The sequence below is a fragment of the Chlamydomonas reinhardtii genome, chromosome 3, assembly GCF_000002595.2.
Source record: "Chlamydomonas reinhardtii strain CC-503 cw92 mt+ chromosome 3, whole genome shotgun sequence".
Taxonomy (NCBI): domain Eukaryota; kingdom Viridiplantae; phylum Chlorophyta; class Chlorophyceae; order Chlamydomonadales; family Chlamydomonadaceae; genus Chlamydomonas; species Chlamydomonas reinhardtii.
This window is the reverse complement of record NC_057006.1, coordinates 2,412,661-2,437,718: the sequence shown is the minus strand read 5'-3', so window position 1 is coordinate 2,437,718 and position 25,058 is coordinate 2,412,661. Positions and strand designations below refer to the sequence as shown.

At 60.6% G+C, this 25,058-nt stretch overlaps 4 protein-coding genes across 4 annotated transcripts; 1 reads left to right on the top strand and 3 right to left on the bottom strand.

Annotated features, from left to right (window-relative positions):
* Nucleotides 1-6: 6 nt before the first annotated feature.
* Nucleotides 7-9,908, bottom strand: CHLRE_03g159200v5 (uncharacterized protein). Its single transcript, XM_043060664.1, has 27 exons — nt 9,687-9,908; nt 9,342-9,550; nt 8,777-9,108; nt 8,404-8,617; nt 7,643-8,208; nt 7,189-7,427; nt 6,921-7,014; nt 6,667-6,731; nt 6,415-6,455; nt 6,168-6,231; nt 5,825-5,956; nt 5,287-5,419; nt 4,774-4,975; nt 4,315-4,553; nt 4,144-4,206; nt 3,886-3,996; nt 3,527-3,610; nt 3,366-3,394; nt 3,163-3,224; nt 2,931-3,038; nt 2,658-2,737; nt 2,207-2,272; nt 1,909-2,027; nt 1,512-1,623; nt 1,084-1,223; nt 825-975; nt 7-599 (listed from the first exon to the last, which is right to left on the bottom strand). The coding sequence occupies exons 1-27, from the start codon at nt 9,731-9,733 to the stop codon at nt 426-428; spliced, it is 3,876 nt and encodes a 1,291-aa protein (XP_042925793.1). The 5' UTR covers nt 9,734-9,908; the 3' UTR covers nt 7-425.
* Nucleotides 9,909-10,228: 320 nt separating this feature from the next.
* CHLRE_03g159150v5 (uncharacterized protein) lies at nt 10,229-18,918 on the top strand. The gene is made up of 21 exons (XM_043060663.1): nt 10,229-10,655; nt 10,813-10,959; nt 11,204-11,281; nt 11,551-11,644; nt 12,070-12,101; nt 12,225-12,359; nt 12,482-12,500; nt 12,651-12,679; nt 12,825-12,896; nt 13,030-13,069; nt 13,399-13,614; nt 13,733-14,017; nt 14,231-15,138; nt 15,343-15,351; nt 15,477-15,668; nt 15,833-15,865; nt 16,021-16,080; nt 16,193-16,274; nt 16,437-16,477; nt 16,716-16,919; nt 17,186-18,918. Exons 1-21 carry the CDS (start codon nt 10,521-10,523, stop codon nt 17,231-17,233), a joined length of 2,859 nt encoding a protein of 952 aa, XP_042925792.1. The 5' UTR covers nt 10,229-10,520; the 3' UTR covers nt 17,234-18,918.
* A 1,745-nt stretch (nt 18,919-20,663) lies between these two features.
* Nucleotides 20,664-23,208, bottom strand: CHLRE_03g159100v5 (uncharacterized protein). Its single transcript, XM_001697454.2, has 4 exons — nt 22,665-23,208; nt 21,937-22,158; nt 21,612-21,700; nt 20,664-21,431 (listed from the first exon to the last, which is right to left on the bottom strand). Exons 1-4 carry the CDS (start codon nt 22,933-22,935, stop codon nt 21,141-21,143), a joined length of 873 nt encoding a protein of 290 aa, XP_001697506.1. The 5' UTR covers nt 22,936-23,208; the 3' UTR covers nt 20,664-21,140.
* Nucleotides 23,209-23,306: 98 nt separating this feature from the next.
* CHLRE_03g159083v5 (uncharacterized protein) lies at nt 23,307-24,978 on the bottom strand. Its single transcript, XM_043060662.1, has 2 exons — nt 24,837-24,978; nt 23,307-24,706 (listed from the first exon to the last, which is right to left on the bottom strand). The coding sequence occupies exons 1-2, from the start codon at nt 24,849-24,851 to the stop codon at nt 24,434-24,436; spliced, it is 288 nt and encodes a 95-aa protein (XP_042925791.1). The 5' UTR covers nt 24,852-24,978; the 3' UTR covers nt 23,307-24,433.
* Nucleotides 24,979-25,058: the final 80 nt, after the last annotated feature.

The window sequence follows — 25,058 nt, the reverse complement described above, 5'->3', positions numbered from 1 at the left end:
CCAAGATGCGTTACCCTTTGTTGCCCTTTGTTTCTCCCTCATGTCGACGCGTCCACTGGTCGCGTACCTTACACAACCTATCCACGGAACTCATGAACCGACTTGCTTGGGGTGGGCCGTTCTCCAGCAGTGAAATTGACTCGCATGACAACCCAGCCAGGGCAGTCCTAACTCCAACTAGGGTTCTGGTCAGCCCGACCACCTTCGACTCCACTTCTTCACACACCTCCTACACGACGTCTACGACCATGAAGCAAACCGATGACATTATCAATGCCTACCCTTTAAAGAACAACTCGCCTCGCCTTTACGCGACCCGCGCGCGCGCCAGCGGCCAAGGCCCGAACCTCGGCCGCCCTCACGCTCTCCCCTACGACCCCTGCTACTCCCCGCCTCTACTCAGCTCCCGCCGCCCCTCCTTCTCTCTACGACAGCTCAAAGCCCGCGCCCGAGGTAATGGAGTACAGCAGCTTAGCCTTGAGGGTGGCGGCGCGGCGGTAGTTCGGCAGTTTGAGCATGTTGTAGCAGGTAGAGGCGGAGGGCAGGCGGTCCACGTCACGACCGCCGATGGCCGCGAACAAGCCCGCGTCGCAGTCCACCTGTGGGGTAAGGATAGGACGCGTGGAACAGGAGCAGGTGGATGGAAAGACGGCAACGAGGCAAAGGCGCGAGGGTTGGAAGGGCTTTGCACACAACGCAGCTGCCGGCAAGCAGGATGTGCACCATCTTCACCAATGTGCCTTATGGGCCACGGGCCATACGCAAGACATAAAGACAGTCAAGCCAAACCCGCCCCTCGCACTGCCCCGTTTACCCACACACACCTTGTGCAGCGTCAGCGGCGGTTGCAGGTATCTGAAACCGCCCAGAGGCGGGCGGCTGCAGGAAGTCACGAAGCGCAGCAACGCCGCCTGCTGTGCGGGCGTCAGCTCGGCGACCACCCGCCAGAATAGCTTGACGGTGGTGGAGTCGTGCCTGTGTGGGTGTGGGAGCAGCGCATGGAGGCACAGGGGCGGGTGTGAGGCACGTGGGAGCCAAGTAAGGGAAAGCTGCGGGCACCAGGACATTTCAGTCCCCACTCACCTGTAGCCGCCGCTGTACTTTGCATAGCGCCGCATGTCCGCCACGTCCAGGGCCGCCACACCCGCGCCGCCGGGGCCGTCCGCCGCCGCGCCGGACAGCAGCTGATTAAATTCGCGCGGGTTAAACAGCCGCAAGGACGCCTGTACGGGCGTGGATGGCGTGGAAAGCACAAGGGGCAAGGGCCAATGATGATGGTGATGATGATGATGATGATGATGATGTGTGTATGCCTTAGGATGACGAAGGCGTGTGGAGCGCGCACGCCCGTCGGCCCCAAACTGACAAGCTATCAGGGCACCAGCTAGCACCGAGCAAGAGTCACGTGCCTGGCCTCCACCCAATTGCGCGAAAATATGCATGCATTCGCATTGCCTGCTCCGCCCCGCCCCGCCCCGCCCCGCCCTGCCCTGCCCCGCCCCGCCCCGCACCTGTGGAATGAGGTTGAACAGGCCGCGTGCAAAGGCGGCTGCGGGTGGCCCCAGCTTGCCGTTGAGGTGCCAGTCCGCCAGCAGGTGGCAGTACAGAAGCCGCGAGTCGTTGCTGCGGCCGGTGGGGGAAAATGCGGGTTGTGCAAGTGATGGGGCGGCGAATGGGCGTAAACACGCACACTGCCTCCGTGTCAGCACACAGTAGCCTGCACATGCTTTCCTAAGCCACGTACAGCCCTCCGGCGCACATCTGCACACATCTTACGCACTCTGCACGCACTGCTTGCCTTATGCCTTCGTGAACCACACCCACGCCCCTCCACATGCGTTTCAACACAATGGGCACTCTGCACAGTGTATGCGTAAATCCACAAAGTGCCATAAATCCTGAACTCACGTGACGGGCTCGTCGCCGCGGCCCGGCAGCAGCTCGTGGTGCACGGGTGTGCCGAAGTAGTCTGTCTCGGCGCTGAAGCTGAGGCACAGGTCCGTCACGTCGCCCTCGTAGCGCTTCACCTGCGTGCGTCACAAACGGGCAAGGGGTACCGAGAGCATGGTACCAATGGTGAGCACGGAGGGCGAGTGCAAGGTCATGGATTTACAGCGGACAGAGAAGCAAGCTAGGATGTGCCCCACAGCCACCAAGCTGCAGGACCCTCCATAGCAGTTCTCCTCGGTCCTCGGTTAGTCCGCACCATGAGCAGGTTCTTGTGAAGTTCCGGATCCAGAGTGGCCAGGTCGTCAAACAGCGGCTGGCGGCCCTATGGCAGTGTGCGAGCAGCAGGTCAGGGGCAGGAGGGGGAGAAGGGGGAAGGAGGGGGGAGTTGTAAACACCAGCCCAAGCTAAACCAAAACCAACGAAATCGAGCGGAGGCAGAGGCGTTAGTTGCAAGCGATAATACTTATGGGATGAGGGCCGAGGCGTCGTGGAGCAGCAGGGCGAGCGGGAGGAGGGGGGCGGTCGCAGGCAGGCAATATGGTGTGCAGCTGCTGCTGAGTTGCGGAGATGCCGCCTTTGTCCCGTCCTCGCTAGTTGGTCGAAAGCTCCGCCTAGTGCCACGGCCTTGGCTCCCGTCTACCTTTACTGCGGCTTCGTGCTGTGACTGCGGCCTGCCTCTGCCTAGGGCCTAGGCCCGCCGCCCGCACCTGCAGCCGGGCCACGAAGAAGTGCGCAAAGGGCACGGGCAGCAGAATGCCCTCGTACAGCGCCTTGCCGAACATGAGGCCTGTGGGCGCGCCGCGTCGTTTATGTAGATAAGGAAAGGGCTCGTGTGAGCGGCACCGTGAACAGAAAGGCCCTTTGGGCGTCAACTGCCTAGACGGCGCGGGCGTAGCGGCCTAGGCTTCATGGTCCCAATCACACCAAGGCAGTTCGCATGGCTTTGTTGGATGGAGCCGTGAACGCACGAACACACGCACCCATGAACTCCAGCAGTGCCAGGCCGCCCGGGATGCGCTCCGCCGCGGGGTTGGGGTATGCCAGCCCGTCAGGCGTGGAGGTGAACAGCCCGTAGTTGGCGTCGAGACCTATGTACGACATGTGCGATTACTACGACATGTGCGATTACTGGTGTAGAGGATTTACGCTGCATGATCTACACATGCGCCAGGAGGTTTGTGCAAGCAAGGAGTGGAGACTCGCGTCACCCACCTGCCGACACCACTCGCTCAAGCAGCTCCTTCTGCAGGCCGCCGAAGTCCAGGCCCGCCTCCCTGTGTGCGGTGGAGGTGCGTCGGGGGTGCGTTAATGCGAGCATACGGGAAGGGTTTGGACGTGGACACGCACGTTGTACTGGTTGTAATTGTGCCAGTCGCGGCAACAATGGCGCACACAACACCGCTCACGGTACTCACGTCATCCCGGCCTCGTTGATGAACGTGACCTGCTCGAGCCAAAAGCAAAGGGCAAAAGCACACGCGACAGCCAAGCTCGGCGGCCATGGAGCCACGCTTTGCAGAGGTGTTCTCAATGTTACGGCATGAGCGTGACCCCAAACCAACAATGCAATTCCCACCTGCAGTCGTGCCTTGAGGCCGGACCCCGCTTGCGCCAGGCCCGCATATGCGTCCTCAATCAGGCTGGCACGCCGGATGGTAACCTGCGACCACAGGGGCCAGCCATGAGCAACCCCCTTAGGGCCATGGCGCAGCGGTGTGCTGTGCAAACGCAGGTGGTTTCGCACTCATGTATCAACGCTGCCAAGCGCCTGCTGCGAGCCCCGCTCCGTCTCCGTGCTTGTGCGTTCCTGCCCGCAACGTGGTATGCAAGTCCAGCCCTTGGTGTTCCTGCTCCCCAGCTGCTCTCCACGGTCCCCCGGTCATCCGCGGCCCACATTCCACCCTGCCCTACCCCGCGCGCTTCGCCCCACTGCACCTTGATGGGCTGCATGCCTCCCGCGTGCGGCGCCCGGTCCCACCGCCCGCGCGCCTTGTCCTCCGCCAGCAGCGCCCGCAGCAGGTCCACACGCCGGGAGAAGGGCACGGCCTGCAGCAGCAGCGGCGTGGTGGCAGTAGTGGCGGTGGTACCGGTGGTATGTGCGAAACGCGGAGCAAGGTGTAGGTGTGGCAGTAGGTTCGAAATTGCTTGGCCACGGTCCGCAAATCTATCTTCAAGACGCCGGGCCCAGCCCACCTGTGGTGTTGCCTTCATAAGTGCAGCCATGCTGCTTGGGCGGCAGCCCTCTCCGGCCTTGGTCTGCACACACAAAGACACAATCATGGTGATCTGGGCCACACAAGATGGCGCAGAGCCTGACGGAGTTACGGCATACAGCATACGGTAGAACGGCATTTGGAAACCCACCTGCAGAGCAGGCGCCGCGCCGCCGGCCGCGCTGCCGCCTGACGTGCCTGCGCCGCCACCGCCACGGGCCCCCTCGTCGTCGTCCTCGCCGCCTGTGCCTCCGTACATGAGTGACGTCAGCACGGTGCCGGCGGTGAAGGGGCCGATGCGGGCGGCGGCGGGGTCGGGCCCCGGGGCGGGGGCGGACGGGTCGAAATCATCATCGTCGTCGTCGTCGTCATCAGCCGGCCGGCGCCGGGCTGCACGTACATTGGTTTATGCGTCCAGGAGCTGAGTCAGCTTCGCGTTACTGCCAGCTATGTATACTGGATACAGCAGCCAGCAGCCAAGATATATTGAAACTGGTGGCGGGTGCCGCCGACCAGACCACGACAACAACAAATACCATCTGCATGCAGCGCGTCCAGACCCCCATGGGCAACCCACTTCCCCTCGCCGTACGGCAACTGCAGCACTCACGTGGTGGCGGCGGCGGCGGTTGGTCCTCCGTCCCGAACATCTCAGTGTACGGCGCCAGCCACAGCAGCGACTGGCAGTACGGCCGCCGTACGTCTCGCTCGTACAGCGCCCGCAGCAGCCGCGGCGCCCACTCTACCAACAGGGCGTATGCGGGGTCGCCCTCGGCCGGTGGCGGCGGCGGCCGGGAGCCGTCCGGCGGCGGCTGCAGCGGCGGCGGGTGCGTTGGATGTGTTGGGGTGGAGATGGGTGGTGGCGGATGCTAAGCAACGCCCGGGGTACGTGAGAGCGCTTTGGGCAGAGTCCATGAGGGGCAACCTCTTGGTACGGTACCACGCCCTCCACCATCATCCTGTTGATCTACGCCTCCAGCTCTCCGTTACGGTGGTCACGGGTGGGGATGACTAAACACGTGCAGAGTCCGCTCCTCTAGCCCGCTACCTCCCGCCCCTGTTCGCCAGGCCCAGGCATCCAAACCGCCTCCCATAGTCCCATGTGCCTCCAACACACACGCACCTTGGGCAGGTAGGTGTGGAACACCAGGCTGTTGAGGCTGGTGCCCACCGCCCGGCTCGCCGCCAGCTCCAGCGGCTGCTGCAGGTCGTAGAACTCGCCGTCGTCCAGGACCAGCAGCAGCTGCGCGTACACCCTGGCGTGGTAGCCGTGCATGGGGAACGGAACGATTTGGGGGGATAAGTTATGTGCCCGAGCCCAACGGAAACGTCCCATCATCACCAGAAAGCCCAGGGGGGGGACCGAGGCGAGGTTCTGTGTTTGAGAAGGAGAGAGAGAGACTGTGTGTGTGTGTGTGTGTGTGTGTGCGGTAGGAGATGGACGGCTTGGGTGCGTGGCAGCACGCGCACATGTTGCATGCATGGCGCAGAGGGTGTGTTGGCTGGAGTCGATCCACTGAATGGCGGCTTTGCCTTGCAACGCGAGACAATGCCAGCCCTGCCCCTTCCGCCCACCGGACCCCGGGGCTTCGGCAATTGCTTTGGGCTGAGGCAGTGAGCCCCTTCCCTCGCTTCCCGCCCCTCACCCAGGGCCGCCTCACCTGCAGAACAGCCCCAGCACTCGGGCCTTGCGCGGCGCCACACCCGCGTACCCGCCCGCCAGAGCCGCCACATCCAGGCCGCGTGTGGCGGCGGCGGGGCACTCGCGAGGCAGGCCCAAGGAAAAGCACAGCCTGAAGGGGGGGGGGGGGGCAAGGACGGAGGGGGGGGGGATTTCCACGCATGCACCAACGCTCACACCTACAGAACCGGTCTAGCTCTAGGAGGAACGCTAGCCAGCAACAAACATGCCGCGCGCGCTGCCGGTATGTTGCTGAGGCATGTTTGCCTAGTGACGTTGGTAGAGCGGGCGGCATCGGGGCGCTTCCTCGCTGGCGCACTTACCACTTCCAAAGGCGCGGAAGCAGGGCTGGCGAGAAGGCGAGCGCGTTTAGCACGCTGGGGAAGCCTGTGGCATTAGCGAAGCGGCCATGGCGTCAGCAGGTCTGCCGGCATCTTTGACATGCGGCGGCGCTCCGGGACAAGGCGGTGCAGGTGACACGGCACGCATGCGGCAGCCCTCGCACCACGGCCCCTCTCGCACCACGGCCGATCGCGAACAATGGCCCCAAACGGCGGTTGTGAACCTCACCTGCAGCCCTGACGTCTGAGTCTGCAAAGGCGGTCGCCAGCCTGCAGCCACACCAGTCACAACGGCGACCATCAAGTTTGACGAGTTGGCACTGCCCCTTCCGGCTGCTTTCCACCCACGCTGCGGCATCTGCACCCTGCCGCAGAAGCTACCCGAACCTGTCATAAGCCACGGCCTGGTATCATTATACGGCAGCCATCAGGCAGACACGCAGCCAAGCCCACAGTCCCTTCCCACCTCCCCCAACCGCACCTGCTTCCCAGGTCCATGGCGGCGCAACACAAGTCCGTGAAGCTCTCCACTCCGCCCAGCCGCACCTGTGAACCAAGCGACACCAGAAGCAGAGAAACAGACATCCGCATAAACACTATGCAACAATTGCACACTTCAGGCCGCAGGAAGCAGCGTACTCAAAGACGCGCACGTGGTGCAGCAGCAGGCGCGGCTTGTGACGGATCAGCAGATGTCACGGAGGAGTGGAGGACCACTCAAATGCAAGTGCTCACCTCCAGGGCGGTCAGCAGCGGCAGCAGCAGCCCGCGCTGGCCCAGCGGCCACAGGCCCGCCACCGCGGCGGACAGCTCGGCGGTCGCCACCAGCCTGCATTGCCCAACAGCGCGCAACCCTTTCTTTCAGGCAGAGCCGCAGACACACGTAAGTGCAGTACACGTGGGGATAGCTGCCCGCTGCGGCAGCTGGTAAAACCATGAGCCTTCTGTGCCAAGCCGCTCCTGCCAATAATCTACAGCAGACCTATGGCCGGTGCACACTCACTTGTTCGAAGCCATGTGTGCCATCAGCGCAGCCGCCGTCTCCGCCAGCTCCATTGCCGCCTCGCCGCCCGGCCCCCACACCGCATCCGGCGGCGGCGTCAGCACCCACACAGCACCGGGCGCCGCTTTGCTGTCAGTGCCGCCGCCTCGGACTGCTGCGGTGGCTGCGTCCGGCAGCACACCGCCCCGCATGTGGGGGCCCAGAAGCAGCTGCAGCAGATTCGTCAGGCACCAGCCCGCCTGCGTGCAAGGGTAGGTAGCCATACCCGTCCCCAACTTGGTCACAGACTTTACAAGCGCTCATTGAGCAAGGCAAGTGCGGACGGTAAGCCCATCCACTACACCAGCATGCGCGCAGCCATGCTAAACAAATGCCGCCTCCCTACCGCCCCGCTCTGCTGCTTACAGGCGTGCCACACCAGGTCTCCCCACGCCTTCCGTTCAGGCCTCCTCACCTCGGGGGCGCCCCGCAGCGCCCGCGACTTGAGCAACTGCCGCACGCACCGACACAGCGCCGCGAACACCCGTGGCTCCCGAAGCCGCGCCTGCATGTCCCCCGGCACCAGCGCCACCGCCTGCGGCGCCACCAGCACCAGCTGAGCGAACGCCGCCAGGCAGCGCTGTGCCGCCTCCGCATCCAACGCAGCAGTACTGCCACTCCCACCGCCACCGCCACCGTTGTTTGTGCTACTGCCAGGAGGAGGTGCTGTGGCGGTTGTGGCGGCTGTAGCTGTGACGGCGGCTGCCCGCTGTTCGAGGTCTAGGGCTGACTGCAGCACCGCCAAGACCAGCCCCAGCAACCGTGACAGCTGTTGCTGCTGCAGCTGTTGCGCCCCCTGCTGGTGCGGCGACGGAGCCTGCGCTTGCGGCTGCTGCGCTTGCGGCTGCTGCGCTTGCTGTTGCGCCTGCTGTGCGGCTAGTAGGCGTGCGAGGGCGGCGAAAAGAGGCTGCGGCTGTAGAGCCAGGCGGCTGCGCAGCTGCGCCGCCGACGCCTCCGCGGCTGAGCGCTGCGGCCCCGGACCTGCGCATGGGACGGTGCATGGGACGGTGCATGCAGCCGAGAGCTCACTACATCACCAGATTTTACAACCCTGTCAATGTGACCACTTCAGACAAACACAACCTGGTGATCCATGTCCGCACGGTGCGTGTCGCTTGCCTGCCAAGTACCTCAGTAGCAAAATCTGCATGCCGCCCCCCACACTCACATACACACCTGCGGCCAGGATCTTCCACTGCGCTGCGTCGGTCAGCAGCGCCGCCAGCCGCAGCGCCGCGGCGTCAACCACGGGGTCACCCCCGGCAGTAGCAGCCGCAGGCGCCGCGCCTCCGGTGCTGCTGCTGCTACTGCCGCCCACGGGCTGCCGCGGCGCGCACACGAGCCGGCAGCAGGTCACCAGCAGCCGCCATGCCTGGTCCGTCCAGGCCGCCTGCAGGGCGGTGTCACGCCAGGAAGGGCGCAGTCAGTTCAAGCCGAGTAAGGCTCATGCCGTGATGCCGCCCACGCACCAGGTCCCTGCTGCCCAAGCTTGGGCCTCTCCTGCATTCTCTAGCGTGCAGGCGCCCGGGTTGAACCTGGCCGCACGCACCTTGGCTCCTGCCACAGCTGCTACAGCCGCCCCGCCTGGCGTCCCGCCCGGTGCCCCTGCTGCTACAGCCAGTGCCAGGTAGTTGTCCTGTGGGTTGGCAGCGCTGCAGGTGCGCAGCAGCAGCGCCAGTGTGCCGCGTATCATGTTGGACAGGGAGCTGCCAGCTGGCGGCAGTAGCACCACATCCCTCGCTGCAGCAGCTGCAGCTGCAGCAGCAGCACCGCCAGCCACACGACTGCCGGCGTTCTTGCCTGGACCGCCTACGGCGCTGCTGCCCGCCGCGGGCGTCGGCGGCGGCTTGAGCAGGAACAGGAACGGCGGTAGGAGCTTGCCTGGGTGGGCGATGTCAAGGCACCAGTACAATCCATATAGTCTAAGGCGAGGCATCTCGGCATGCACGCATCGCATGGACCTCGGTTCGCAACCACCGACCACAAAGTACCCCTCCGCCGCAACGCCCCGCATCGCCCCACGTCAATGGAGAATGCCATCCCCTGGCTTGCCGTAGCGGCATGCTCCCATGCCATGCCTAATGGACTCGTCGTCATGAACACAGGCTGGGCACCTGCAACGTCGGCGGCCGCTATCTGGGCGGTCGGAGCGGTCACTAGGGGCCCAAACGACGTCGCCCACTCGGATACCAGTGCAGCCCGCAGCTGCCGGCGCGCCACATGGCCCCGCCACGCCCGCTGGATGACCACGGCTGATTTGGCCTTGGCCTTGGCGCCGCTGCGAGCAGCACGCTCGGCGCGCACGGCTTCCAGGAGCTCATCGCTGCAGAGGGGTCGTAAGGAGGTCGTGGCAAGGCGAACAGCGGGGCCTGCCAAAAACCCACCAAGACCTCGCATAGGCTGCCAAAGTGTTGCATATGCTGTGCAAACCGTCAATTTTTGTTGCATGCAGGCCGCACCGAGTTTGCTCTTTGCGCGTCGCCCCGCCAAGCCCCGCGAAGCGCATTCCTCGCAGACAACTGTAGCTACCGCATGTGTGTACCTCTCGTGAATAATGGACACACGCTCACTAGCGTTTTGAGAAGGATAGTCAGAGATGTCATATGTCCTTGCCGGTGTTCTTGCTCAGAGTCACTTCTGTGCAAAGCCGTAGCTATTAAAATCTGCAGACTCATGTAACCATAAAGACACACGCGACAAGGCACGGGTGCCACATTGACACAACCCTGACAGCAACAGGCACGGCTGCGCACACCCACCCAGCCCTGAGTCCAAGCCACCGAAGCCCACCACGTGAGCCCACCACCATACTATTCTTTATGTAGTGCTATTGGGACGGTCGCGGGGCTTCTGAACTCGCGATATCCGAACTCCTATGAGGCACATGGTGGCTGTGTGTGCCGGATGAGCTTGACCAATCCATGGCACCCATCCTCCAGTTACGTCGTCAATCCCTGTCAGGAATTCTTTTTAAACCAAGTCTGCTCGGCAGCGTGCGAAACTCAAGCGAAGTCCACCTCGGCCGTCCCTTGGCGAGAACTGCTACCTGTTGCGCCCTGCGCAGAGATACACAATCATAATACTCTTCGCATACTCATGTGAACCGACTAAAATTGGGCCTTCTATGCTTGTTTACTGAAAATGCTGCTTCCTTGCGGCTGTGGCACATTTATGATATAATGCACGAATAAATTGCGTTCAGGATCAGTTCTACTCCCGCAATGGTCAGCGGAAGGCTGTGAAACTCCTAGTGAAACTCCTTCAAGTCTTTGACATCTGCGCTCAGGGACACTATGAGTTACGGCGCTCACATAGTTCTTTTGGCTCTTTTGAGTGTCGGGTGGCGCGGACACTCTCAGGCGCGGACACTCTCGGTATTCAATCCGACTCAGTTCGTCGCAGCGCTGAGGGATGAGACCATTCTCCAGGTATGTAGGCGTAGAGGTCGCGGTTGTTTCTGCAACAACTTTGGTCGTGACTCCTTGTTCGACCGGGTGACACATTAATATGCTTTCCAGCTCGGCGCGCCTCGTTTCAGGCGCGCAACCAGTTCTAGCGCTTTACGGGTGCCCTGTGTGTTCTCAGATGCTCGTAGAGGCACCGCTGCTGGCCCTGACGGAGGATGTGTTTCAGGGTGTGAGCACGCCCATACGGCTCAACCGCACCGTCAGTGTGGTGGGCAGTCCTGCCCTGCCCGAGCCGCCCTTGATCCTGCTGTTCGCTTATCAAAAAGTGAGTCCTCAGTGCGCGTTCTCAGCATTGCTGACGCAGCCTCGGGACATGGACTAGCTGCTCTGGCAGCAATACGATATGCTTGGAATTTGTGTATGGGGCAGCGGCCCTCGTGTTGCTCCCAGGCGCGTGTTTTCCTTGCAGCAGCTTTATACTGAAGACCCGGCTAGGACCTGAATTGGCGTGTCATGGTATGATGTCCGTGTGTGATGACTGACACGTTCCCACCGCTGTATGTCCACAGATCATGCTGGAACCGGGGAGCACCTTCGCTTTGGTCAACGTGGCAATCCAATACTTTGTCACTGATAGTCCTGCACGGGTGAGCATGGCTAGGTCTAAGCACGGTGGGCCGTGCGTTCTGCTTCTATCACGGGTGAAAGCCGTACTTAGTTCCATCCTACGGTATGTGTGCACACGAGGTACATATGTAGGGAAACGTCTTCTGGGTAGGTGCGCAACCACTGCGTGCGTGCCTTTGGCTCTCGGTGTGAGCAGCTCGTGTCGGCACAATTGACGCGTCCGTACCAGCCACTTTCAACTGAACAGCTCGTGTCGGCATGGTCGGCCTCCATACGCTACCTCTTACAGGCGCCGAACTTCTACATGTTCGCCCCTTCCAAGGCGCCAACCCTTGGACCAAACAGCACCCGCATTCTAATGCAGGGCTCCATGCTTATACTCGGTAGGTACGCAGAATGTCAGGTGGGGGGCGGGCGGAGGCTACTATGTGTAGCCTAAAGCGTTGCCTCTCACAAGCTCAATCGTGCTATGAGGCAGGGTTCTAGGGCCACGCAGCAGGCGTGCGAGTGAAACCGTCAATTGACCTCTTCATATGGGGGAAAGGGGCAATAGCTTGGAGGGTGACAGGCACGCGTAGTCTGGCTGCCTGAGGGTGGATGCTGGATGGGTATTTGGCGACGGCTGGTCAGGCGACCTGCGAACAGCCATACATGCGTATGTGTGCGCAGTCAGCCAGCCGCTACTAACCACTACGAACGGCATGCATAGCAGCATGTACTTGTGCACACATACAACCCATGGCCAGTCCTGCGCGTCGTGTGGTTGGGCATAAATCTGACGAATGATTGCGGAACGTCCCGCCTGCAGCTGTTGGCCTGCCTTTCGAGCTGCGCAAGCAGGTAGGACGTGGCGGCGGGGAGCAAGCAAGGGCCTGCTGCGTGCTAAACGTACTCAATGGTGTTCCCACACATATGACAATTTTCACGCGAGCACTGTCCCTCATGCACTTCCTGTCTACTCAGAATGTTCTATCGGCGAAGCGACCAGTGTGGGAGCCCCCTGATCAACAAGACATTGAGTGGATGCTCCCGGATCCGCCTGGCAAACCGTGCGTTAATGACTCTGCTGCCCCACTGCTGGATCGCTGCTGGTTCCCGGTGAGTAGAAGGAATGCGCGTGCGTGATGCAGCTGTGGCCAGGCTTTCGCGTATCATTGTCTTCCGTGCTAGCTCCCACCCACTGGTTTACCCACACACTGGTTTTTCGCCACTGCATACAGGGCAGAGACTTGTACAAAGGTACGGGCATCGTCAGAGTGCATTCATGGGCGGAGGCGGGGGTTGCGCGGTGGTGCAGTACTTTTGGGGGGGTTCAATGTCCATATTGGCAGGACAATAATTGCCGCATGTGCCCCGTGTGGAATTCTCCATCTCCTTATTTGGTCACAGACGTTGCCTTCGCTGGGGGCGATGTTTCGGTGAGCAGTTTGCTTTGCGCTTTGGTTTCGGGGGGAAAGCTAGCTGGGGAGTCCGTGCACGCTCCAACAGACGCTAGGTGTTGTAGCAGGGCATATCTAGCGCTCAGTAATGCTCCAGTACTCTCCACCTACCGCCCTATTGCAGGCCACTGACAGCACGGTCGTTCCCAACAATGTCACAATCCACTTCATAAACAGCACACTGGTGTGCCAACAGGTCAGTGCATGCACAAACCATACCGTAACAAACACATGGACATCGCACAACTTGCAGCAGGGAGCTCCAGTTATGGCTGACCAATTACCCGGGCTGACTAAAATTGACCTTATGCGCATGTACTTCCCCGTAGCTGTTGTCGGAGGAGTGCATCACATCGCTTGGGCCGTACGGTGAGTTGCTGTCGGCGTTTACACCAGGTCTCAAAACAGACCAGCCCTGCCCATGTACGATAACGAGCCGAGTCAGCAGTATCGATGACCGGCCACTCGGGCAGTCAGGCTCCAGAGAGGTGCCACGTTGCTGCACGGGTGCCAATACATTCATGTTGCAAAGTTCACGGAAAAAGGCGTGGATGGCGCATGACGAAAGCTGCCTGCTGCTTTGCGGGGCGGATGTTGGTTGTGGCAGGAAATGCCGCTCTCCGCTGTCCGCCTTTGCCGTTGGTTTTGATTAAGAAGTGGAGGCACTCACCAACCATGGTCCCCTCTTGATCACGCAGGCTGCCTGGTCTACACATACCGCCAACTGCGCGGCTCTCCGCCGGTGCCCATTTCCGCGCAAATGGCCGCGATATTGGCACAGCAACAGCAGCAGCAGCCGTCGGTGCCGCCAGGCTTCCAGACGCCCTCCCCAGGGCCAGCCGGGTTGCTAGATAACGGCAGCTCAGACGCAGGAGGCGGCAGTACGGCGGTGCTGGTGGGCGCCATCGTGGGAGGTGGGTATTCCGTGTCTACAACCGGTCGGGTGCACGTGTTGACCAATAAGGGTGGCGTTTATCACACTGCGCCCGCCCGCATGACTCGTATCCATGCTGCTTCCTCCATCCCTTACAGGGGTCCTGGGAGCCGCGGCGCTGGTGGGTGCGGTCGGGGCCATCCTGTGGTATGTCAGGCGGCGGAGCAACGGGGCAACCCAATCATCTCGGCAGCTGAATGACAACAAAGGCCAACCAAAGTCCGCTGGTGGCCATGCCAACAGCAGCGAACCAAGTGCAAGCCTGCAGGAGCAGGTGGCGCATCACAGTGGTGTAAAAGAGCGAGCTCGACAGGGGAACTGTGCCGAACATGTGGTTACAGTATCACTGGCCACGCAAGGGTTCGTGGGCAACCCCGAGACAGGTAATTACGCGGCGGAATGAGGAGGCGGGGGCGGGTTCCTAGGCACGTAGGCACAAGTAGCGTTGGGTTCCCTTACCTGTTCAGGAACGCTTACTGCGGTATTGAGAGTTGCTGCGTGCCAGCTGCAAGGTGCGATGTGGTATGCAGATGCGTGCAGGGGTCATCACCCATCCCTGAACTATTACCGTATGCCTCGCTTGCGTCTGCTTGCAGGTGTGACACGTGGCTCAGCTGAGACAACGTGCCTTGGTCACGAGGCATCCGGGCTGCAGGCGCACCCATCAGACTTCAGCGGCCGGCAGCTGAATGACCTGGTCGTTCGGGCCGCGCCCTATCGCGAGGGTCTGCTGACGACGAACGTGACGTTAGTGCCATCTAGCAGCTCTGCCGCGCGGGCAGCTGGCGAGGGTGCGTCCTCAACCACCTCCGGGCCTACAGCGGTGCCACTGTCCATGTCCTTAGAGAGCAGGCCCGGCAGTGGGGTTCGTTCTGTCGGCGTTGCAGGCGGCGTGGTTCCGCGCACAGGCTCAGGGGGCAACGTGCCGGCGGCAGTGGTTAGCGGGGCGAGCACAACAGCCGCAGCAGCCACAGAGAGTCACGGGACATCACGGGGGACACCAGGCACAGTGCAGTCTGCTGCGTACTGTGGCGGCAGCAGCGGAGCACCAGCGTCCGCCGGTGATGATACTTCCACTGCCGTGCCGACGGGGGGGTTCGCGTCAAGGGTTGCAACGCTGCTGCTTGAACGCAGCAGCGATGCCCTCGGGCTCCATTTCCTTGCGCAAGGCTTTAGAACGTCTACTCCAGCAGGCAAGGACGCAGCAGCGGGGGCCGCGCAAGGCGCCGCTGCTATGCCAGTAGATGCAGAAGCGATGGCGGGCATGCGGGCCGCGGGCACTCCAGCCGCTGCCGTGTCTCTCCTGCCCCTGCCTGAAGCATGTGAGGAGCAGAACGTCCAAGTGGAGGTGGTGGAGCTGCTGCCTATTAAGCTGGGCAAGGGCAGCTTCGGCCGCGTGCAGGAGGGCCGGTACCGGGGGCAGCGGGTGGCTGTGAAGCAGGCGCTGGACCTACACGACGGGCTGTCGGTGCCCACGGGGAAACTGGTGGCGTCGTTCCTGCAGGTGCAACTGCGGGCACGTGGGGCCGTGTGTGCGGGAGGGCGAGGGGCGTTGCAATGTGAGGGGATTGTAGCTTGACACAACCTGCTTTTGGTTTTGCACTGTCCTAAACGGCCGTCTTATAACTGTCGTGCACCTGGTACCCCGTGTGGAGTTGCTGACTCCCCCCGCCTGCCCTGTTCTCTCCCGTTGCGGCGACTCCCGCAGGAGGTGGAGGTGAGACGTTTGGCAAGGCCGACTGTGCGAGGGTAATGAGCAGCCAGGTGCCATGCCTAGCAACTCTTCAGCAGCTACGCATTTCTCATTTAGGCATTTCCCTTGCATGTGCCCTGGGCTCCTAGGTCATGGGCAGGTGCGATCACCCAAACATCTGCAAGCTGCTGGCGGCGTGCCTGGCCCCTCCCAAGCTGTGCCTGGTGATGGAATTGATGGACACAAGCCTGGAGTCCCTCATTAAAGGCCAGATGCCAGGGCAACTGTTGCCGCTGCCCAAACTGCTGCACATCGCCATCCAGGTGGCGCAAGGGCTGGAGGTGAGCAGACAGAATAGCACCAACCGGACAAGGGCATCCGAGGCTCGCTGATCGAGACTGTGTCAGCCGCATCCTCAGGAACCCTCTGCAAAGCGAAGGCGCCCCTGCTGCCACCTGTGCTTATTGATGCTGCTCTGAACCATGCCCACGCCCTCGCCACGCAGTATCTGCACCCGACTGTACTCCACCGCGACCTGGTGAGTGTAGTGCCCAGACTGCCGCCACATCTACATACTGGATGCACGATTCACATACGGTATGGTTGATGCGTGTCGTGTTAAACCTCATTAAGTTCCTCCAGACATTTATTTTTGAACCTCACATACTACTGTTGTGGACCCTTTCACACCAGAAACCTGCCAATGTGCTCATTAGCGACCCGGAGTCGGACACTCCCATCGTCAAGCTCGCGGTACGTGCATGCCACGAGTGCCGGAGCTCGGGCGCTAGCGTCGCTAGTGCACAGGAGCAGGTTCTTCCGATAGGGTCGGCTTCTTGGATAATGATGATTGTGCTGTGGACAGGATTTCGGGCTGTCCAAGATCGCGGAGATGACCCTGCAGACGGCCAATCCGGAGGCAGGCACACCGGCGTACATGGCACCAGGTGGGCCGCGTGCGGAATGTTTTTCAGGGACAGCGGCTGTCGCGCTGTGGTGCATGTCACCCTGTGGTGCTCGTATTCAGCAAGCGCATGACGGTGTGTGGTGCTGACTCCGTGGTGCTGACTCTTACAGTCTTTGCTCCCCGTCCATTGTGCTACATGCAGAGTGCTTTGACGTCAACAACTTCAAACTTACGCACAAGATGGTTAGTTCTGGGCAATGACTTACCGTATACACCAGCACCTGCATGCTATCGAAGGCAGTTGTTATGCAGCGTCCTGTGTATCTGCATAAATCATTTGCACCTCGTGCTGGTATCCTCTAACACATCGCGCAGCAGGCCCACAAGGGACCGATGGGGAAGATCCCTGTCTCACGTGTCACACGCATGAACCCACCTTTCCACTGTGCTTAGTGTGCTGGTGTACGTCCAAACCTTGCAGGATATTTATGCCTTCGGCGTGCTTTTGTGGGTGATGCTCACTGGGGAGGAGCCGTGGAAGGACGTCACACTGGTGTCCGTGGCTTACAGCGTGCACTGCGGACTGCGGCTCCCCATCAGCCACATTCCAGAGAGCCGCTGCTCGAGAAAGCTGCGGAAGCTCATCGCTCAGTGCTGGGAACCAACACCTCGCCGGCGCCCCGCGGTGTGTACAAAATGCGAGCTGTGCGGGCGCATAGCATACGGTGGACAGCAAAAGTACTGTAGCCCGGATGACAGACCGGCTTAGCTCTCACCAGGGCAGACGCCCTGCCCTTGCCCGGCACTGTTCTTATGGCACCGATGTCATACTATCATACTGAATATAATAAGTTGTCTCGGCTTTTAGTCCGATTGGTAAGCAGCAGCGCGCTCACTAACCAACTCTGTCCACCTTGCCCGCCTCCTGCTGCTTCCCTTTATTTAATGCAGGCGGCTGAGGTGGTCAAAGAGCTGTTGCTCGTGAGGGAGCACGTCTAGCACGTGACACGGCACCGTCGTCCGTAGAAGCGGCATGCTAACATGCGTGACAATTGTGTGAGAAGCATGATTGCTTAAACGGAATGGAAGAGGCACTGCATATTGCATAGCAGTGGGCATGGCTGTGGCGATTCATACTTCCGGCGCGCAAATGTACGGCCATGATAGATGCTGAGGTTCTTGCCATCGTTAAGATTCATTTACCAGCTGAACGCACATATGGACTCGATTATGCATGGACTCATATTAATGTGACTTGCTGCAATGCTGGATCTCGATACCGCTCGGTATGTCTTGATGGGTACGTGCAGTGCATTGGCTCAACGCCGCACAAAGTGCTTGGTTGCAGAAACCGCGATGTCACCACCGCGAACCAAATCTGCCTGCTACTGATGCTGGCGCTCATGGGCATTGGCCGGCCGCCGGCGCTGCGCCGTCCGCCGCCGCCACAGCAGCCGCAGGCGGGTGATGGAGGGGGGCGCGGTGTATGGGAGGTGCCAATTTGTACTTTTACAGGTTCAATTTGTGGTTTGTGAGCTACCTCTCAATGCTCGGCACGTGTTTAAGTGCTGTGCAGCAGTCCGCAGTGCCCAGGACTCAGTTAAGAGTGTTGCGTAATGATTGGGGATCACGCTTGGCTGGGACCCATGTGCGTACCGAAGCGTTTGGGAAAGTCCGACGCCAATCAGGATCAGGATGGTTTCTGTTCGGGCTGAAAACGGTTCCCATCGGAATGTCCCTTTTCGGCTTGTCGTATTTGCCCGCGTGGTGATGGCGGCATTGGTGGACGGTGGCGTACGAGGCCATGTCAAACACAGAGCCATGCATACTATGAGGCGGGGATGGCCATCCGCGCAGGCTCTGCGTAATAGTGTGGCTTGTGGGGTCGGTTGCAGTTGGTTGTTAGTCGGTTTTCGGTCGAGGTGTGTTTGGTCAAGCGTATCGATCGCAATTTGGCGGCAGGGCAAAATCAGCCGGAGCGAGAAGGCGGCCCTGGGCCCAGCAGTGGCGTGCATAGTGTACGTAGAGGAGGGGCAGGCCACGTGGAGGAGGAGAGCATGGCGCCGCCCGAGAAGCCAAGCGGGCGCGCAGGTTGAGGCCCGGCCGGTGCCTGGTTAGCAGCTTTTGCTGGCGAGCGTAGCATGGCACGTGTGGGGTAGGCTTTATTGCTGTTGCTGCCTGATGTAATTGTGCTTGATAGCGGGATGCGCCTGGACGCATGGCGGGCCGTGCCTGTACAAATCGACCCCGGCTATGTCCATGAGGTGAGGCAGACGCTTGCAGCCTCGGATGGAAGACATGCGGTAGCGAGGGAAAACCACTATCTCGTCGGCCGAAGGACCTAGACGTTGGTGACTGCCTGCTCCTGCTCCTACCTGATCATCTGGGATGCCCGCCGCCCTCGCCTTGAGCGGTGGTTTGGTACTCGGGCGCTGGTGAGGTGTCCTTGTGTTGATGTATTTCTCTTTGGCATTTGTATGGCGCTTAGTTAGATGGAGGGGTCCGCCGACCTAGGGCCTGCGGTGCCTTGTTTTACGTCCGTGCGATACGCGTTTGGGCAGCGCCGCTCTGCGTAGTGGGGCTGCGGCAGGGGTGGGCTGCGGCGATCGGTGGCCTGGCTTAGACTCATGGCGAAGTGTTCGAGACACGCTTCACGTGTGGACTACATTAATGCATGGATGAGAACACGCCTGTCGTGTCAGATTCACAGTCCGAGTGTGTCCCAGGTGCCGTACGGCCTTTCCCGTGCGGCGGGGGGAGGGGCACACGGGGGGGGCACCATGCCGAGGGGTCTGCATATGTTCCCCTCACTCATGCGGCCGAGTTAGCTGCTCGGACAAGTTGCAATGGCTTTCACATGCTACATATATCATAGATATCAGTAGACATTAACGTTTGCCGACGATCGTGCAAATAGATGTTAAATGCTTTGCGCCAACGGACCCTGTAGCTCCGAGACAAGGCTCAATCTAACGCTTAGCAATCATAAAGTCTTCCAACGTGCGATTTAGGCTCAAAGCAACCCTTTGGAGACTAGTCGTGACCTGGAGTCGGGATCGCGAGGAGGCCTCCTCTTCGTTCAATAAGTAGTTTTACAACATCCGCCGATCTTTATAAATCGACGGCAGCAAAGGATGCTGGAATTCGTGCCCTCCAGGGCAACATGCTTTCAATGTGCGGACAGACAGGCTAATCTGAGCCCCTGTCTACTTGCTTCACGTTATACACATATACAATAGAAGCTTTAGCTAGTCGGCCGGCTTGAATACGCATGTCGGTTTGGACACGTTTTGGTCCATGCTTGCCCTCCTGTGCGGACAAACACGCGGGTTGTTCGCCCAGCCCGCATAATATTTCACCCCCCTGAGTTCACAGAATCCATATGGATAGTGTCCGCCATGCTTCATAAGATTTTAGGAGGGATCCGCTGAAGTCTGGGGTCAGTGATTCCCCCTTCTGACACGTTTTGTACCCCCCATCTTGCATGCCAAATTTCACCATATTTGGCAACTTGCGCAGGGATCCGAACACATCAAGTGATCCGAACCTCCTGCCCGATTTTGGTGACTTCGCAAGTTGCCAAGGGGGGTTTTTGTAAGGGGTGAAAAATGCACTTTTTCACCTAGGGTGCCTCCCCCGTGTGGGGGAGGGGTCTTGGGGGTGGATATGGGGATTCCACGACGCCAAACTGGTCTCCCCGGAGTCCCCCACGCTCCCAGTCCCTCAATATATGTAGTATTAACTTGCTGGTCGAGTGGCAGGGCAGTCCGCGCTCCTGAGGTCGAAATGGGCGGGTTTTGGCCAGCCAGCCAGCGAGCCCGATGCGGGAACGGTCGGCCAAAGTGTGCTGGAGCGAGCATAAACTCACTCAACATACTATTTAGATACATATTTTGCATCAGAATGTATCCCAGGGCAAAATGCGAGGCTCTGCTGACTGGCAAGGTCGCGACCGAGGTCCCTCGAGCAGCCATTTCCTCAATGTTTCCATGCCGTGTCTACCTTCAGCTATGAGCAGCGGTTGCACGGCCTTTCAAGGGCTAAAATCAGCTCTTCGTGCACAATTTTGGGGCATGTCGTTGCATTTCGCGAACTTGGCGAGCGGACAGGCCGCGCCAGGGCCTAAAACAGCAATTCATAACATACATATGTCATATAAAAGCATTCGACAAGGTTTGGTCTTTGGACGGTGCGGCGAGTATGGGCACGCCCCCGAGTGAACCTGGGTTGGTCGGCCTGTCCCTCCTTGTCATGTCGCACTCACAATTGCCGCCGTAGACCCGTAGTGCGCTATGCACTACGGCGGCAATCATAATAAAGGCTGGTACTCTGCTGTCTGCGGCGGGTTGACAGCCATGTTTCGGGCCCAAAACAAACCCACTGCATTCGTGCACATGGGCACACCGAGGCACGGGGGGCGCACAATGCAAACCACAGTACCGTGTTACGGTACTACCTTTCCATTACATCCGGTTTATCCAGGATAGACACCTCCCGAGCATCTGTCAGAGGGTCCACTGCGTGTACCTTGTACATGGCCTGCTCCCAAGGTCCAGTTGCTCATCTCCACTTCTCTCCACACTTTGGTGTCCTCATCCTGCCTCTCAACTCTCACCCACCCCCAACACACACACACACACACACACACATGCCCACACACGCCCACACACACACGCACACGCACACACCAAACCGCATGGCGCTCAAGCCTTGTACCTGCAGTCTCGGACTTGACTATCCTCGAAGCACAGCCCGACCGCTAGCGTATGGTGGCGCCTTCCAGTGGCCCTCCATGCATACGTACATCCAAGACCTCCTATGCCGATAGAGACCGATATCCGGGCCTCACAGGCGCTAATACACTCGCGCAACACAAATGCCACACGCCTGGACACCCACTCAACGTCTACTGTTTCTTGCTTTGAATAACTTCCACATCCTCATCCGGCACATACTTGAATGCGGCACGCATGGCCAGCCCCAGCACCAGGGCGATGCAAAAGCACTTGGTCATCAGCAGCGTGTGCGTGGCGACAATGAGGCCCATCAGCCACAAACCAACCGTCACAACAAACGCCACGTCATCCAAGTAGCTCAGGATCCCAACCGCCACAACCATAACCACGACCAGCATGCCCAGGGTTGGCTGCACCCACTCGCGCTGGTCCGCGCCGCTCAGCACCAGGCTGACGGAGCCCTGTACGTCAGCAACGCGCGGTGGTGGTGAAAGGACGGCCATAGTGCGGTGGTGACACATTCGGTTGTAGGTAGAAATTTATCCTGCATGGGTGGGTGTCCAATGGAGAGGCGTGCACAGACATAACGCCCCGCGTCTGCCCGTGCCCACCCCCCCCCTCACCGCCCGCCCATGCCTCACCAGGTCAACGGCAGCACGACACGCGCACAGAGCTGCCGCAGCGCCGGTGGGCAGGCGGAACAGCAGGTACGCCGTGGTCCATCTCGTGCCTATGTGGTTGGGGTCGAGGCGTGCGGGGCGTCAGGGCAGATGGAAGCCTGGGCAAGCACTGTACGATCGCAGCTCGAGGGCAGCCACTGTCCTCGGGTTCTGCCCTTCCCCCTACCCCCACGGCCCCAGCCCCTGCCCCCACGCCCTGCCCCATCCCCATACCCGGCTGCTGATATTGTGCAGCCTTAACACGGCTTCACCGCGCCCTCTTCCCTCTTCACGCCGCCACGCGCACCTGCGCGCACCAGCCGTGTCCGGTTGTTGACCAGGCCTCCGTCCTGCTTTCGCATCCGCACCATGAGCGGGTGCAGGCGCTTCAGGCAGAAGAACAACACCACCAGCCCCGTCAGCGCCCCCAGCAGCGACAGCACGCTCAGCAGCAGCGGCCGCAGCCGCAGCGAGGCGTGCGCCAGGTCGGCCGCTACCAGGCACACGGCGTTCAGCGCCCACGCCGTGCCTGTGTGGAGTGGATGGCTGTATGTGTAAGTTGCGTGGGGCTGTTGAAAGGGTGGCGGCGTGCGTGTTTGTGTGTTAGGCAGGGGGCGAAATGTCGCCGCGTTGCCGGGTTGCGCTGCCCCCGCAACAGCCTCACACGGGCAGGCCGGCCCAGGACTGCACCCAGCCTCCACTCCAAGCAAGGGCTGTGCATGGCATGTGGCATGTTCAACCGGCTGACAGCCTCCCGCGTGGCTGACATGAGGCCCTTATACAGCTGCCAGCCTCCAGCGGGCATGTACCCGGTAGCACACGCCGAATGCAGGGATAGGGTGTCACGGTACCACTGGGGTGACACGCTGCCCTTGCCCTCCCTTGTCAGGGCTGCTGTACTACCCCCAAGAAGCACGGAAGATTGTGCGAAAGCAGTGCGCTGCCCCGTTGCCTTGCCATCGCTCAGCTTTCCTGCTCGGTGCCCAAGGCACTGCTTCCCGCAACTCTGGTTGGCCCCACGACTCGTCAACTCACCCACTGTCCTGACCAGCACGTTCTTCCGGTTGTCTATGGAGTATCCAATTGGTGCCCAAACATATGCCACCGATGCAAGCTGCAGGGCCAATTGTGCCGATTGAAGAACTGCGTCGGCCCACCACGCTGGCGTGATTGCCGTTTGCTGTACTATCCCCCTCCATGTTTGTCCGTATGTGGCTATGTGGATTCGAAAGTGCACCAGCGCCGACGCGACGACAAACGCCGAGGCAACAATGCGCAGCCCAAGCGGCGGATAGTCTCCACCCATAGCGACTGTAAGCAATATGAAAACCGCTAAGAGCGTATAATGGACTAGCCTTATACGATTGTACTGGCTTTTTGACCCGGCGGAGACTCCATGCGGGCAGCCGTGTCAGCAGTGTTTTGCCAATGACACGGTGTCATCGGGCAAGTGCGCTGTGCTTCCGAACGGGTAGCAGGGACGTGCTCCCCGGGGTCCGGATGTGCCCTTAGCTGTGCCCTCCCCGGGGTCCGGATATGCCCTTGGCTTTGCCCGGCTAGCAGGGGCGTGCAGGGCAAGGTGCAGGGGTGAATTTTGGTGCAGTTGCGGGGCTAACTTTGACTCGGGCGCGACCACACCCTGCCAGTCGTTCAACAGAAGGACTGGCGGGAGTACCCTCCAACGACGGAACTGGAAAGCATGAGGCAAGGCCGCAGTCTGCGTCCCTATCAGGCTGTGATTGTGCCGCTGCCTGCCGTAGCCACAGGCTCCCAACCGAGGTCCTCGCGAAACAGCCTTACTCGCAACTACATACCTCAGCTGGCCTCACGTTTCATGTCAGAACCTGGATGCAGGCTGTGCGGGTTTGGCCACGGGACAACAACTGGGGTCGCGCCGGTAGGTCGTGCCATTGCGGCATAATCACATGAGGCCTAAGAGCTCTGGCGGCGTAGCCAGCGAGCCAGTGGCAGGGCGTAACATGCCATCAAAGGATGGACACAGCCAGCGTAACTTTGACACACGCTGTCACGCCTGCTCACGTCTTGGCCCGCTCAGGCCCATGCCCAGAACAGGGGAGGCGCGGAGCCTGGGCCAGAATCACCATTCGGCATCGCAGATCGCAAACGCCTCCAGCAAAGCACCAAGTGCCGGATTCCTTTGTTGAGAGGGGGAGTTAAAGTTAGGTGGGGCTTGTGAGTTGTGACCCAAAAGCCCAACAGGTAGGCAACCTGATGGCTGACCGAATGTTCAGGCACGTGTTTAGGCATAGTCCGAGCCTCCAGTGGCGACGCAATGAGAATCAACCTGAAGTAGGCTTGCGGAAATTGATTGTTGCAGATTATTGAGAATTCTTTCGACAGCAGCTGGCAAGGGTATGTCGTAAACGACACACCACCTGTGGCCAGCGCGGGCGCGCGGGCTGGCGTGCGCACTTCAGGGCCGAGATGAAACGCATTGTTCTAATGGGGACTTCGTACCGTGTCCTGAAGTCAGGGTCACACCTTTAGATAACGATGCAGGGGCGGGCTTTCGCAAAGGTGTGACACGCGGCACGCTGCACTTGACAAGTGTTCCCCGGTCACGGGAAAAGGGGCTGAGCCCCTCCACAGTCTGAGGCCGAACAACCCCATCGCCCGGACATAGCCGGGGTCGCTTTCCACAGGCACATAGCCAAACCAGGTGCCTAGCAATCGTGATGCCACAGCAAAGCCAACCGCAGCCAGAAACAGCACAGTTGTCAACAGCCGCACTGCTTGTCATGCCGCTACCGCGGACCGCTACCTAGACACCGCCAGCCGGCTCCTCAGCCTGCGCGCTTGCGCCGCTTCTTGGGCGGCGCTGCACTCTCCTCCTCCACGTGGCCTTTCCCGCCCCCTCCGCTACCAAGATGCGCGCACGCGCCCCCGCTGCTGCCGCTGCCGCCGCCGCCGCTGCCGCCGCCGCCGCTGCCGCCGCCGCCGCCGCCGCTGCCACCGCCGCCGCCGCCGCCAGCCTGCAGCGATGCAGGTCGCTTGTGCCCCAGCAGCATCTCCACCAGCGCGTGCCGGATGTTGGTTGCGGAGTTGACGTCACGTCCCTGCACCGTCGGGAGGGTAGAGTGAGTGAGTCCCACTGAGCCCACGACTGAGCCGTCACCCAGCCGTCACCCAGCCGTCACCCAGCCATCACCAACTGAGCCCCACTGAGCCCCACACAACACACTGCACTTGAAAACACTGCATTTTGTAATGGCTTCTTCTTTGTTGGAGACGTCATACTCTGAACCTTTCAGCTTGTTAAAGCTGGCCGTTGTCCGGCTGATGTGGTCAAGTCCGATTGCTGGATCCCACAGGGCGTGGGAATTGCCCGTTGGCCGATTGTCCTTGGCTTATTTTTGTCAAACTGACTGACATGCTAACCATAGTTCCCATTGTAACATTGGGCATATG

What these genes read in the sequence shown, in the direction of transcription:
- CHLRE_03g159150v5 (XM_043060663.1), top strand. Translation starts at nt 10,521, where the DNA reads ATGAGTTACGGCGCTCACATAGTTCTTTTGGCTCTTTTGAGTGTCGGG. An exon ending in TCACTGATAGTCCTGCACGG is followed by an intron (nt 11,282 to 11,550) that starts GTGAGCATGGCT and finishes TACCTCTTACAG; the next exon opens with GCGCCGAACTTCTACATGTT. An exon ending in CTCCCATCGTCAAGCTCGCG is followed by an intron (nt 16,081 to 16,192) that starts GTACGTGCATGC and finishes TGCTGTGGACAG; the next exon opens with GATTTCGGGCTGTCCAAGAT.
- CHLRE_03g159100v5 (XM_001697454.2), bottom strand. Translation starts at nt 22,935, where the DNA reads ATGGGTGGAGACTATCCGCCGCTTGGGCTGCGCATTGTTGCCTCGGCG. An exon ending in CGTGCTGGTCAGGACAGTGG is followed by an intron (nt 22,159 to 22,664) that starts GTGAGTTGACGA and finishes CACTCCACACAG; the next exon opens with GCACGGCGTGGGCGCTGAAC. An exon ending in GTCGTGCTGCCGTTGACCTG is followed by an intron (nt 21,432 to 21,611) that starts GTGAGGCATGGG and finishes GCTGACGTACAG; the next exon opens with GGCTCCGTCAGCCTGGTGCT.
- CHLRE_03g159200v5 (XM_043060664.1), bottom strand. Translation starts at nt 9,733, where the DNA reads ATGCGCTTCGCGGGGCTTGGCGGGGCGACGCGCAAAGAGCAAACTCG. An exon ending in CGCTGCTGACCGCCCTGGAG is followed by an intron (nt 6,732 to 6,920) that starts GTGAGCACTTGC and finishes CTTGGTTCACAG; the next exon opens with GTGCGGCTGGGCGGAGTGGA. An exon ending in TGAGCGAGTGGTGTCGGCAG is followed by an intron (nt 3,039 to 3,162) that starts GTGGGTGACGCG and finishes TGTCGTACATAG; the next exon opens with GTCTCGACGCCAACTACGGG.